The sequence below is a fragment of the Pongo abelii genome, chromosome 2 (assembly GCF_028885655.2).
Source record: "Pongo abelii isolate AG06213 chromosome 2, NHGRI_mPonAbe1-v2.0_pri, whole genome shotgun sequence".
In the NCBI taxonomy this organism is placed as follows: Eukaryota; Metazoa; Chordata; class Mammalia; order Primates; family Hominidae; genus Pongo; species Pongo abelii.
Window position 1 is genome coordinate 78,630,521 of NC_085928.1, and position 15,472 is coordinate 78,645,992.

At 37.0% G+C, this 15,472-nt stretch overlaps 1 protein-coding gene across 18 annotated transcripts in view; it reads right to left on the reverse strand.

The window, feature by feature from the left end:
- CHL1 (cell adhesion molecule L1 like) overlaps positions 1–15,472 on the reverse strand; it is a 213,847-nt gene that overhangs the window by 47,728 nt on the left and 150,647 nt on the right. For all 18 annotated transcript variants that reach the window (XM_054546846.2, XM_063721970.1, XM_054546850.2 and 15 more), the window contains 4 exons: positions 11,422–11,606; positions 6,167–6,298; positions 490–630; positions 53–164 (listed from right to left, as the gene is read on the reverse strand). In XM_054546846.2, the coding sequence (XP_054402821.1) occupies positions 53–164; positions 490–630; positions 6,167–6,298; positions 11,422–11,606 (570 nt within the window). The remainder of the gene's footprint in view (positions 1–52; positions 165–489; positions 631–6,166; positions 6,299–11,421; positions 11,607–15,472) is intronic.

Consider the following 15,472-nt stretch of genomic DNA (forward strand, 5'->3'; position numbering starts at 1 on the left):
GTCAAATCTACAATTGACATTCTCTTAAGAAACCCATGCACCACCGGCTTACCAGGACACCACTGCCTCAGGTGAAGCAAAGAACTCGCAATGTAAGAAAGCACTGTACCCAACCACTGTAGCATAATTTTCTCCATCTTCGGTTTGTATCAATGGACGGACATCTATTTGAAAATAACATAAACGCAGTTTTAAACTTTCGTGGAAGAAAGACGTGCAAACTAAATTTTTCTATGTCCTAGTCATATTAATACAAATAGAAAACAGCGGAATATTATGGTGTCTGTTTTGAATTATAAAAGTATCCCAATTCAATACATTTTTGAAAGTATAATTTCAGTGTGAAGTCTAAAACTCAAATGTATGGTGAAAAGTAGTTTGATTTTTCCCCCATATAATATGTGTCAAGAGTTAATACACTTCTGAACACGACCTTGACCATTTTCCTTGGGAAAATAGCAGGTTAAGTCAGCTCCCAGGCACACTCACCCACAACATCAATATTGGCATTGGCAAGGATAGTTCCATGGACATTTGAGGCTTCACACTGGTACACAGCAGTATGATTTGGTTGAAGGTTGGTAAAACTGATTTCCCTAGGGAAGACAACATCACCAGCAAATGGATGATCTGAAAGAGATTAAAGAATGTCAGTTTGATAAAGAACAGGACATAAAATATTTATACACCATTTATTAAACGTGTCACACAGTATTTATATTTTAAAACCAGTTTAGGGTGACTAATAGTTCATTGAAGCCAATTCTTTAGGTTTTCTGAACATCAACTACGGACTTTTCTTTCCAGATCCATGTGAATTTTCAATTATCTTTCAAGTTAATATTTAGCAACAAAATATCTGCTCATCTAGAACTCCCAGACTTTCCATACCTATACTCATAGTACTATTCCGGATTACCCTTTAGGCATTCAAGACCTATGATGAAGTGACACACTGTTACTCTTCTGAATTTAGGTACTGATGCTGCCTGGCACAAGTCACATGGTCAACACATCATGATCTCCCAAGCTACCAGTACTGGCTGCTATTTTCCCCCTTGACACTTTTGTTCCCATTTCAGTTCTCTGCCTCTCTACAGTTTTCTGATCTGCACCATTCATTTCATTTGCCTTGCTTCACTATTTAATCACTTCATGTACGTTGCTTGTATATTTCATTTTCCCAGGAAAACTAAACGCTTCTTGAGAAAAAGGGCCAGATTTTCTACTTTGGGGCAATAAAACCTTCCCCACTCCTGATCCAAGTATAATTCTGGAAATATCTTTTGGATTTGAGAATACCTAACATGAGGCTGGGCACGGTGGCTCATACCTGTAATCCCAGCACTTTGGTAGGCTGAGGCAGATGGATCACTTGAGGTCAAGAGTTCAAGACCAGCCTGGCCAACATGGCAAAACCCTGTCTCCACTAAAAATACAAAAATCAGCCAGGTGTGGTGGTGCGCTCCTGTAACCCCAGCTACTCCGGAGGCTAGGCAGGAGAATCACTTGAACCCAGAAGGTGGAGGTTACAGGGTTACAGTGAGCTAAGATCTTGCCACTGCACTCCAGCCTGGGTGATGTAGAGAGACTCTTTAAAAAAAAAAAAAAGTAAAGAAGAAAAAAAAGAATACCTACATTTCTGATGCATTTAAGGACCAAAAACTCTATTGGATGTGGCACATGCATGATCTCACTGACACTGCTCAGAACTTGATGGATCAGCATTTACATGGCCATTTTAAAGGTGAGGGGACTGGATTACAGAGAAGTTGGATGACACATCCCACAACATTTGGCCACTTTTCTGACTCTAAAAGCCCTGCCCTTGCTATGATACTATATATGTGTATATCTATATCTATATCTATATCTGTATCTATATCTATATTATATATAGATATAAATATATATTATTATATTATATATAATATATATAATATCTGTATATAATATATATACAACATATATTTTATATATATAAATCTAGTGGGAAGGAAAACATGTTAGCTGGAAATGTCAAGGGAGGGGCACAAATGCAAAAATTTTTAGTTTAAAGGACATTATAAGATTAATAATCAATCGAATTCTACTTTTCTGATTGTGTCTCCATTATACGAGATAATGACTATGCTAAGTTTCAGGTTCTAGAAAGCATGAGTATTACATATTAAAATAAAAGACTTACACATCTTTTTCTGCCTGGGAGTCATAAATGAATATTTTTTTCACTTGACTGTGAGCTCTGTAAGGGCAGGACCTCACTGAGGTTGTGCAGTGTGTCCCCACTGCGCAAAGAGCAGCTACCACAGAAAATCCAGTCAGTAAATACTTGTTGGAATGACTTAAAATGTTAGGTTGGGCAACCTTTATTCCTGAAAGGCCCCTGTAAGTAGGCAAAACAATAGCCCCTGAAAGATGTACACGTTCTAAGTCCCAGAATGTATGACTTTGTTACTTTACATGGAAAAAAGGGACTTGCAGATGTGATTAAGATGAAGGACACTGAGATAGGAAAATTATTTCCTACATCTGGATGACCCAAGTGGGCTTGATGTAATCACAAAGCTCCTGAAAATCAGAAGGCCTTTCTTGGCTATGGTCAGAGGGAAATGTGACCATGGAAGGATAGGCAGAGAAATGCAGTGTAGCTGGCTTTCAAAATGGCGGAAGGGAGCCAGCGAATGTGGGCAGCCTGGAAAAACTGGAAAAGCCAAACAAAGGAATGCTCTCCAAGCACTTCCAGGACATGGCACTGCTGACATTTTGATTTTAGCCCAGACTCGTGTTGGACTTTTACAGAAATGTAAAATAGTATATATGCACTATTTTAAGCCACTAAGTTTATGGTAATTTAATTTGTTATAGCAATGTTAGAAAACTAATACAATCCTGTTGAACAATTTATCACTTATTTCTTGCAAATTAGCAAGATGAGTAGCTCTTCCAAGTTTTTAAAGGCTAAACTCTTTAGGAATGCTGCAAAGCACTGAGTCTCTAATCCTGTTCTTCACTTCCACACCCAACTCAGGGTCCTAAGTCTTTCAGAGTTAATGCCATCCTCCCATTTAGTTGTCCTTATCGCGTCTGATCCATGCATGGCTCAGAATTAACACCGCATTACAAAAGTAAGAAATTAGACTATTTAAATGATACTTTATTTAAGTAATTAAACATTGCTTAAATCTGCCGTTGGCATGGGTATGGAAACTGCTGTGTATTGACAAAGGCTAACAGAAGCTCCCAGGATTCAAGAAAGCCAAGTCTTTATAAAACACACTAGTCCTGACATACTTCAGAAATTCTTTCTCAGTTTTGTCTTTGGTCAACCCTGTGAGAAATCATGCAATAAAGTGGACGAAACTTTAGCTCTGGAGTTAATCCTTCCCGGGTTCAATTCCTGGTTTTAAATATACCTGGGTTGCATTCTCCAGTAAGTAATGTAACCTCTCTGAGCCTCAGTTGCCAATGGAGAATAATAGAATCTATTTTTCAAGCTGCTACGAGATTCAGAAATATCATATGCAAAGCATGTGAAAAGGGTTAGGCCGATAATCAATAATAGCAATCATTTTTATTTAATTTTGAAATAACATGGGAAAAGGATATATAATCCCTAAAACTAAAATAAGCTTAAAGAGATTTCAAATCCTTTAGCCAACACACTGTCATCAAATATCCCAACCTGTAAAAGTTTATGACCTGTTTGCAGGGCAACAAGGAGAGCCATGGCCAAAAGCTGTGAACAGAACCCAGAGCCTGGATTCCAGCGACCTGGCTTTGGTTTGAAGTCTACCTTTATTCAGCTGTGTGGTCTTGCATAAGTTTATTTTCAGCCTTGACCTCCTCATCCATTAACAAACCTATTGGCTCAATTTCAAAATAAATCCAGAAGCTAACCATGACTGCCACCAATCTAGCCCTGAGCGCAGAGCCTCTCAGACGGCCTCCTACCTAGAATCAATCACACAGTCCATTCTCCATTCAAAGGCCAGGAAAATACCTTGTAAAAATGTAAATTAGATTGTGTCACTCTTCTGCTTAAAATCCTCCAAGAGCTGCCTAGTGTATTCTCAAAATCCCAAGGCCCTACTTCGATGTTCATCTTTACCTAAGCTCTGGCCCCTTCCCCTGCTGGCAGATCTGGTGGCCTAGGGCTGCCCCTTGCAGTCCCTCAGCTTCAGTCACACTCACCTCTTTTCTCTTCCTCAACATGCCTCTCCACTGAGACAGCACTTTCCCTGCTATTTACATGGCTGACTTCCTCGCCTCCTTCCTATCTCTACTCAAAGGTAAATTACCACAGGGGTCTTACTATTATGATCTTAAAATAAGATTGCAACTCTGAGTCCTGAACCTCTTTCAGGCACTACCCTTACCCAGCTATTTTCTGCTTTACCACACCACAGTACACATTCATGTGTTATTTGTCTAATGGCAGGAGAGCAAGGATTCCATCCATTTTATTCACTGTTGTATCTCAAGCATGAAGTCCAGTGCCGGGAACATAGGTGGTACCCCATAAATATTATTGAATGAACGAATCAGTTAAATATGAATAACAGCACCTCCTTTATAAAGTTCTTTTGAGGATTCTAAGTAATTTGTGAATGTCTTTTGTAAACAGCCAAATACCATCCAAATGTAATATTTTATGATTTTGTGTTCCGGAGAATCTGTGTTCCTTACTTTTGTAACCTGAACATTCATTATAAAAAAAAAGTTGCTTTCATTTCCCTTCGTCTACCCAAAACCTCATTATTATTTTTCATTTTTTATTCTGTTCCCTAAAGAGATGAAGAGAAAAATCCCAAATCTGAAGATAGTAATAATGAGGACTAAGATTTCCTGAGTGTCTGTTATGGGAAAATAATACCAACCAACCATACCTTACGGGATGCTGTTTTTGTGGCCGTCCCCGTGCTAAGCATTCTCTGCATGATGTTTCCTTTAATCCACAAAACAACCCCGTGAGTCAGTGTTATTTTTATCCCAATTTACTGATGAAGAAATGGGTTTGAAGAGGGTCAGTGATACTCTCCTGTCACGCAGCTAGTAAGTGGTAGAGCCAGTATGCAAACACAGGCAGTCTGGCTCCAGAGTTTATAAACCATCACAGTGCTCTACAGATGAATCACTGCCCTAGGCAGCTGGCTACATTTTTTTTCATTCAATCACAACCAACCGCCACTATCTCCATTTTGCAGTTTAAAAAATGTAAGCTTGGGGAGATTCAGAAAACACCTCAAGATGAAACAGCTGGCAAGGTGCACATCCTAGATGGGACCCGAGGTCTGTTATCCACCAAGTGGCTCACCCTTAACTTGTGCAGGCCCCAGAGCAAAAGGACAAATGGAAGACACTATTGTACCTGCTCTTAATTAAGCAATTGACACACAAAAAAATGTTCTGTCCTTCCTGAACAAGGACATCCAAAATAATCTGAACTCCAGGTTCCAGTGGAAGATTTGGGGACTCCTTGGAGCTCTATGCTGAGCATGGTGACATGGGGAGAGTTGGCCGTCAGTGCTGGGCCATTCCTGCCTTTCCCTGCCCAGCCCATTTGGAGTGGGCTTAGGGTGGACCGGGCATGGGGATTTTCAGGTCTTTGTGCTTGAGGTTGGTAGCAGACAGGCAGTAACGGGACCAGGTTCAGACTTGGGATGCTTCGTTTTCCCTGAGGATGCTTTCAAATCATGGAGACAAGCAGGACCAGAGGGTGACCAGAGCAAGTCCCTTAAAAGGGCAGAGCCCAGGACAGGTGTTGCTGTTGCCCGAGCCTAAGGGAGGTCCTGACTTTGAACTTGTGCCCTCAGCTGCTAGGCTCCTGTTCTGTTTCTTCTCAGGGAGAGGAACAATAATTGGCTTTTTTCCTTGGATGCATCCTCTTTCTCATTCAATTTTCTTTTTAAAAATTAAAAATCTTTATTCTTATGTATAATTTATAAGAGGGCCCAAGCAGTATAAATATTATTTATGGCTCTTCCATGAATATCAAGTCTCAACAACCAAATTGCTTAGAAATAAGCAATCTCTGATTTGCTGGTTATATCTGTCCTGCTAATCCAACCACATACCAACTTCATTTTACACACATGTCTGACCATCATTAATCCCATCAAACCAGGGCCTTCAGCATTGCGTTGCAATTGGTTTTTAAACTTACTGTCAATTGGGGAGCCATTGACTCTCCACTTGATTGTGGGTTGAGGTTCTCCTTCAGCCTCACATAACAAGATGCCATTGCTTCCGGTGCTATACACAGCACTCTGAGGCTTCTTTGTCCAGCGAGGAGGCTCTGGATGTAAAGTGAAGAGCTCATGAGAGATGTTATCTATGTCAAAAAGTCCAAAAATGTTAAGGCCTGTATTTCTACTTTGCACCAGCAGAGGGCAGACACCACAAAGGGTTTCATAGTAGCTCTTTTAAGTAAATTGGCTCTGCAAAGCAAGGTGGGAGCTGCTTTTGTGTTGTGTGATGTGTGTGTGTGTGTGTGTGCACCTGTGTGTTTGTGTTTAATTTGGATTCAGCATGTATCATAAATCAACATACTAAAAATAGTTACATACAACCACTTTATTTAGCCATACAAGTAGCTTCCCCACTAGGAAAAAATGAGGGAAGAATAAGCAGATGGTGAGTTTATTTAAAGCTGACTACAGGTTATTTTCAAGCTGCAGCATGGCACCTAAAAAGGGTGGATACACAAGAATTATATTTTAAGAATTTAAAAAATAAAACTAATTAAAATGTTTAATGCTTATTTTGAATATTTCTTAATTAGTGATCTTATAGCATTTATACATATAATCAATTTGAAAAATATTATTTCCTAGAGATTTTTTTGTAAGAGGGGAGAGATGTCCAAAAGCAGTGTTTAGCTTTCTGCAGTCAAAACAATGCAGCAAAAGGTACCTTAAAATTACCTGTATCTTTTTATGCCCTAATGCTCCAGTATTACAATACTGCAAAGTATGTCAGAAATAGATGACGCATTTTACTGGACTTCCATGTTTTTATAACTCTACGTTTTATAACTTCATGAATATTGCTATGTCAGGGGTAAATAAAAGGTTTAAAGTGTTGATGGTTTGGATAATTTGATTTCAGAGAAAATTGCACAAAACCTGCAGGTAGCAACTCCCATCAAGTGTAGTTTGGTTATTTCCCCAAAGATATTTTAGATTTCCATTTTTAGCCAAAAAGGAAAGTCTTCAAAGATATATGTATGTATACAATGAAAAAATATCATTAAAATTTTTCTAAGTAAAGGAGGAAAAAGAGGATTATGTAAAAAGGAAATAACTGCAAGTTCACCAGAGGAAACGAAAGTACACAACTAGCCTTGGCAAGTTCAAGTCCAAGCGAGATAAGTGCCTTTGTAATTACTCCACAGGGTGTGGACTTAATTGTTAAATTCCAAGTTAAATATCTGTATTCATAAGCTGTGCTACCTGTAAATATTTAGTCACTTGGTTTAAAATACACTAGTCCAAATTATAAACTGTGATCATTTTCTGAAGTGAAGGTTTATTTTTGTCTATTTTGCATTTTTTTAATGATGTCCTTACTTTTTTTCTGGTTATTTTAATACAACCAATATAAAACTAAATATCTGTAAGTTAGAGAAAAATATTCCATGAACATGAACATTATGGCATATCATATTTACAGTAGAAAATTACTATTGCTTTCAACATATGCAGAAATAAAGAAAATCAAGCAATGATGATATTTCTGTAAATCTTCATGAATAATTACTATTGCCATTAGGATATTTACAATTAGGACTATTGGTAATATTAGTATTACTGAAAGAGGTCCCAAATTATCACATCATCCAATCCTTTCATCTTACAGACAGAGTGCTGAGGTTTGGAGAAGTTGCCTAACTTGCCCAGAGCCACCAGCAAAGGAAGCTCCAGTTCCTGTTCTTGCCATTCCATAGATAAATACACAGCAACTATGGATGAGCAGCATTAAGACTCTGAAGTCATGTGATTTTTATTTCTAATATAGTGTTATCTTACAAATTTGTATCAAAGACAGGAAAGAAGGCCAACCCAATTTATGCTTCCAAATCCAAGCTCCCCCAATATTTATCAAGTAACTCAAGAAGTTCTGAGCATTCACTAGGCTTCCTCACTATACTTTACCTTAACCCTTCTTTATAAGTTTTCTTTATAATTGCTTGAACATTTACTTTGATGCTTTTCATCTGTTTCTCCTATAGAAGTAAGCTGGTCCTGAGTCATGTAATATTGAGAGAGACTTGAGTCAAGCTTGTTCTGCTCAGAAACAGCTGCTTCTTGAGCCTTAAAACCAAAAATTCTGAGGAAAAATACCATCCTCATAGAAACTCATTATTTTATCTATTATCCTAAGACATATGGTAACAGATGAAAATTGCTTATGTTGAAACTTTATGCATTTTCTCATAATTGTAAATACAAAAGTAAGATGATACATATTTCTCATGTTGCTGGAAACAGATGCAAATGTCTGAACATTGGGACTATATATTAAGCAAGCTAAATAGAGATGTTTATCACTAGGAAAAAAGACAAAATAAAACAAACTTGGTACCTATAGAACATACAACACTGGTTATTTTTAGTAAAACTGTTTCTTCACAGGTTCTTATTAAAATCTATATTCTAATAAATCAAAAATTGTTAGGTTCAACAAAAATTGGATTTAATTGCAACATTTTAGAAATAGATTTGTTATTTGAAAACAAGGATTTCTCAAGTATATTAATGACTGAGTTGCATTTGATTGTATGACAACCTTTGAAAATGCAAAAACATTTTGGATTATGTTATGGCTCTATAATTATATATAAATGCTTTCCTATTTCACTTACTAAAATTTAAAGGCTTTAAATAATTCAAAAGTTGACAACATAAAAATTATTGGTAGGAGCTTATTTTTAAATAATCTATTGAAATGTGATTGTGATTATATTTTGATTTCTGGATGTAGACTGTTTTAGATGTCACTATAATATATCTCTTTTTACTGAATGTGTAATTAATCATATCTTAGATATTTAGAATATATAGTTGTACCTAGTCAAGACATCCTGGCTGCTTTTGCTCATACATATTATAGGATTTGAAGTGCAGTCTGATTTCATATTTAGGATGTTGCAACCTAAATTACAAGCTCATAGGATTTGATTATGTTTAGTGATAGGAAAGACATTGCACATACAGAAAGAATCCAATCCAATCCATGATTTTACTTAAGCACAATGGGTGTTTTCAGAATGGAGTAGATTTTCAAAATATATAATAGCATTGCTATTTTCTCACATGGCAAATCCTTGTTATTTAATTTGGGCTTCTAAAAAAGAGACAAAAAAGGAAAAGGAGAGGGTGCAAGAAGGCAGAAAAAATTGAATAAACACGAGCTCATCCATCCAGATGATTAACAAAGTTTTTATTTATTACCTCCACACTTTAGAAAAAAAAGTAAAAACTTCTTAAGCTCAATTTGTTTTTCACGTGCATAGGTAAAGGGAAACTCCAAAAACATACAACTGAAGGTACATTTAATAGTTTCTTACTAAAGAGAGAGGATTAAAAGTTCCTCATAAAAACATCATTTACATCTCAATGGTGCTAATAGCTGTTTTATGAGTAGTGAGAACAATTTGTTCAGGAAATCTATATTCCTTTGGAGTCCTATAGTCAACATTTTAAATTGCATAATTAATTTTACATCTTTGATTTCCTTTTTTGCAACCCTTGCAATTCTTTTGAAAGGTTTGGTTTTATAGTCAAGAAAACTGTGGCCAGATTGTTAAAATATTCAGCTACCGTAGCTATGTTCCAGCCATCTGGAAGGGTTTCTAATAGTCAGCAACTTGGAGGAGAATCTAACAATTAGATATGTCTGGTTCGTGGGTGTGTGTGTGCCAGGGAGGAGAGGAGGGGGTTACAGAAAAATACCCCTGTTGCATGATGTAGCCAAATTATATAGAAACATCAAATGATGACTAAAAATATACATAACATAAATCTTTCAAACTCTTCTTCTCTGAATTTCTTTGTGAATAATTTAATGTCAAAGGAATATATCACTGTTTGGCAGATGTTGACGTTAATGCATAATATTGGGCTTTCTTCTATATAAGTTTTGCTTTTGTCAAGGCAAAGAAAATAAAACTCTCAACTTTGGTTTTCTATTCTTCCTACCTTAAATAATAATACGCATTATGGAGAAGGCTTGGAAATACAGTGTTATTCCAAACAGGGGTATGACTAAATCAACTATATTAACATTTACTTGGGAGGAGAATTTGTGTCTGAGTCCTTTTTTTTTTCCATTAATTTAAACAACAGGCCATTACTTAGGTGTTCCTTGTGCAAACTAAAGTTTTAAGAGGTGAACTTTACTGGAATATTAATGGATGCCCTAGAGCACTAGTTCACTAAATTGTAGTCTAAAAAGAATAATTCCTTTCAGTAGTTAAGCTTACACTGCACTAAATAAGTACAAATGCAGTAATCATTCCATTAATTTGATCAATACAGTCAACTAAATTGTAGATAGAAAGCCTCAGTGTGATTGAATCCACAGAAAATAGTCTGTGTCAATCACATTCAGAGGACTAGACAAACTTCACATCAGCCAAAAAGGCACAGCACTAATAACTACATTCCATATTTAAATGATATCGTCTTTGCCTACTTATTCCTATAAATGTAACTAACACCAATAAAACCTTGATTGATCAAAATCTCTGAATTTACAGAGAGATGATGACTTGAATATAATGTTTTTGCACTTTTTGAGAGAATTAATATCATAGCATACAGTCTATTCTGTTTTGCCTGCAAGTAACATATTGAATTTATCATCTGAACCCAAGATATGGATTACAAAAATGTTATATCCAGGAAAGAGCTAACATAACAATTTGCCTGCCTCTTTCATTTCTTTGGTGAAGAGCCTGAGGTACAGAGAGTGAAATAAATGGCGAAGGGCACAGCAAGTTAATTGCAGGATTAGGAAGCAAAATCCAAGCTTTCTTCCAGGCTCATTTTAATACTTTCTTTCATCATAATCCTTACTGCTGCTTTTATGATTTAATATTATGAAATGTATATGTGTATCACAATAAAAATAATTTAGGAGACTAGCTTTAATGACTATTTGAATAAATCATGTAAACTGTCTGTGTTTAATCCCTAACATGAGATCTTTTCTTGTCATTTGTCCCTTCTATGGCGTTTTGAGGCATAAATGACAAATCTGCTTAATTGAAGTGTAATATAATTCAGTGCCCACACTACAATTAAAAGTTGAAACTGTTGACCTGTTTTAACATATATGATTTGGAAGCAAGGCCTACCACGTGTGTAAAGTTACTTTTTTGAAAAGCAGAGAAATAGACCAACATGGGAAAGGTACCTTCTACTATAACATGAAAATCATGAGTGGCTGTTCCCAAGAAATTGCTGGCTGTGCAGCGATAATTTCCTTTGTCCTGGTAGGAGACATTCTCTATCTTCAAAGTCTTGCCATAATTTTCTTTTGTTTCTCTCCCCTTTGGTAAGTCACCACCAATTTTGTTCCAATCAACCTGTGGAGTTGGCCTGCAAAAAATAATTAAATAAATAAACATTTTTTTTAAAGTGGAAAGTAAAATATAAAGAAAACCTCAGGACACATCCTTTATCAAGCTGCTTTCACATATGTGCTCATATTCCACTTAATCACATCATCCTTACCAGTGTACAGACACAACCACCACCATCAATAGTGAACACTGGTGTTGAAGCAAGTCTCTTTCACTGAAAGTTCCTCTAATGGTCTATCTCCTTGGAAATCTTCTCTCTCCTCTATTACAAGGGCTAACTACATGTAAGTGCTGACTAGGTGTGGCTGGGTGAAGGATAAATAGTTGGAGCTCATTGAATTAATATTACCAAGATATTTTCCAAGTGTGAAAATCTCCCTGTGGGTGGTTTGAGGCAGCCAGTGATAACATCCCTATTCCCTGTTTGTGTAAAACACAGTAAAGTAGGACCTAACAGTCAGCAGAGAGAAGTTTCCCCTTTAATCCTATGATGCTGATAATGGAGAATGTGGCTCCTGTGTGAAAGCTAGACATGTTGATTAGACCCATGAACAGCCAATTCTAGGGCAAGCTGGAATCTGTAGCACAGATGCTGCCTCCTGGATCACGTTCTCGCCCTTGTGGGGAGTAGAGGAAAGGAGGAATGAACCAAAACTTCCCTTACTTAGCGCTTTCAAAAGATTAGCTCACCCAGTCAAAACAAACAGGAAAGTAAAGACAAAACAAAACCAGCGTGATAACTTGTTACACACCAGCATGATAACTTTCCCCACCTTAGTAAGGAGGAAAATAGGACTGGGGAGTCAAGTCAGCTACATTAAGAAAAATCCATCTTGAATTGATTTTTGTATAAGGTGTAAGGAAGGGATCCAGTTTCAGCTTTCTACATATGGCTAGCCAGTTTTCCCAGCACCATTTATTAAATAGGGAATCCTTTCCCCATTGCTTGTTTTTCTCAGGTTTGTCAAAGATCAGATACTTGTAGATATGTGGCATTATTTCTGACGGCTCTGTTCTGTTCCATTGATCTAATCTCTGTTTTGGTACCAGTACCATGCTGTTTTGGTTACTGTAGCCTTGTAGTATAGTTTGAAGTCAGGTAGTGTGATGCCTCCAGCTTTGTTCTTTTGGCTTAGGATTGACTTGGCGATGCGGGCTCTTTTTTGGTTCCATATGAACTTTAAAGTAGTTTTTTCCAATTCTGTGAAGAAAGTCATTGGTAGCTTGATGGGGATGGCATTGAATCTGTAAATTACCTTGGGAAGGATGGCCATTTTCATGATATTGATTCTTCCTACCCATGAGCATGGAATGTTCTTCCATTTGTTTGTATCCTCTTTTATTTCCTTGAGCAGTGGTTTGTAGTTCTCCTTGAAGAGGTCTTTCACATCCCTTGTAAGTTGGATTCCTAGGTATTTTATTCTCTTTGAAGCAATTGTGAATGGGAGTTCACTCATGATTTGGCTCTCTGTTTGTCTGTTATTGATGTATAAGAATGCTTGTGATTTTTGCACATTGATTTTGTATCCTGAGACTTTGCTGAAGTTGCTTATCAGCTTAAGGAGATTTTGGGCTGAGACAATGGGGTTTTCTAGATATACTATCATGTCATCTGCAAACAAGGACAATTTGACTTCCTCTTTTCCTAATTGAATACCCTTGATTTCCTTCTCCTGCCTAATTGCCCTGGCCAGAACTTCCAACACTATGTTGAATAGAAGTGGCGAGAGAGGGCATCCCTGTCTTGTGCCAGTTTTCAAAGGGAATGCTTCCAGTTTTTGCCCATTCAGTATGATATTGGCTGTGGGTTTGTCATAAATAGCTCTTATTATTTTGAGATACGTCCCATCAATTCCTAATTTATTGAGAGTTTTTAGCATGAAGGGTTGTTGAATTTTGTCAAAGGCCTTTTCTGCATCTATTGAGATAATCATGTGGTTTTTGTCTTTGGTTCTGTTTATATGCTGGATTACATTTATTGATTTGCGTATATTGAACCAGCCTTGCATCCCAGGGATGAAGCCCACTTGATCATGGTGGATAAGCTTTTTGATGTGCTGCTGGATTCTGTTTGCCAGTATCTTATTGAGGATTTTTGCATCAATGTTCATCAAGGATATTGGTCTAAAATTCTCTTTTTTTGTTGTGTCTCTGCGAGGCTTTACCATTCAGGACATAGGCATGGGCAAGGACTTCATGTCTAAAACACCAAAAGCAATGGCAACAAAAGCCAAAATTGACAAATGGGATCTAATTAAACTAAAGAGCTTCTGCACAGCAAAGGAAACTACCATCAGAGTGAACAGGCAACCTACAAAATGGGAGAACATTTTCGCAACCTATTCATCTGACAAAGGGCTAATATCCAGAATCTACAATGAACTCCAACAAATTTACAAGAAAAAAACAAACAACCCCATCAAAAAGTGGGCGAAGGACATGAACAGACACTTCTCAAAAGAAGACATTTATGCAGCCAAAAAACACATGAAAAAATGCTCACCATCACTGGCCATCAGAGAAATGCAAATCAAAACCACAATGAGATACCGTCTCACACCAGTTAGAATGGCAATCATTAAAAAGTCAGGAAACAACAGGTGCTGGAGAGGATGTGGAGAAATAGGAACACTTTTACACTGTTGGTGGGACTGTAAACTAGTTCAACCCTTGTGGAAGTCAGTGTGGTGATTCCTCAGGGATCTAGAACTAGAAATTCCATTCGACCCAGCCATCCCATTACTGGGTATATACCCAAAGGACTATAAATCATGCTGCTATAAAAGACACATGCACACGTATGTTTATTGCCGCATTATTCACAATAGCAAAGACTTGGAACCAACCCAAATGTCCAACAATGATAGACTGGATTAAGAAAATGTGGCACATATACATCATGGAATACTATGCAGCCATAAAAAATGATGAGTTCACGTCCTTTGTAGGGACATGGATGAAACTGGAAATCATCATTCTCAGTAAACTATCGCAAGAACAAAAAACCAAACACCGCATATTCTCACTCATAGGTGGGAATTGAACAATGAGAACACATGGACACAGGAAGGGGAACATCACACTTCGGGGACTGTTGTGGGGTGGGGGGAGGGGGGAGGGATAGCACTGGGAGATACACCTAATGCTAGATGACAAGTTGGTGGGTGCAGCGCACCAGCATGGCACATGTATACATATGTAAGTTACCTGCACATTGCGCACATGTACCATAAAACCTAAAGTATAATAATGATAATAATAATAATAATAAAAGAAAAAAAAAGAAAAAAGAAAAAAGAAAAAAAATAAAATAAAATAAAAACCAAAAAAAAAAAAAAAGAAAAATCCCTCCTCATGAAAACCAGACAAGTGTAGAAGTCATACCCTCTGGACTCATTTGATTTAAAAATTATGTGGAAAGCATAAAGGGTTGATTCTAAATGAAGGATGACTGTCTTTTTCTCTTCCCCAGTCAGGCTCTATAAGTGAGTAGAAGAAACAGCTTTGCTAATTTTTTGATGCTACATTTTCCTCTCCATATTTCTTCTTATTATTAATAGCTGTAGGTTATTTGGTACATTCTAAAGATGGGCATTATTGTAATCATTTAACAGTAAGGAGTCTGAAGCTCCAGTAAATTAATTTCTTAAGGTCACTGGAGCAATAAATGATATACCACAACTTATATTTGTCTACTCTAAACTTGTTCCTTTTTTATCAGTGTGTTCTATTATTTTGTGCTTTTCAACCTATGTCCTTCCTAACTCTATAGTCTTAGAATATATGCTTCCTGTCAAATTGCCCATTAGTTACTATGTAATAATTGAACAATTTCTTGAAATCGTGTGTGTCAATATTCTCAAATTATTTGTATTGATAGTT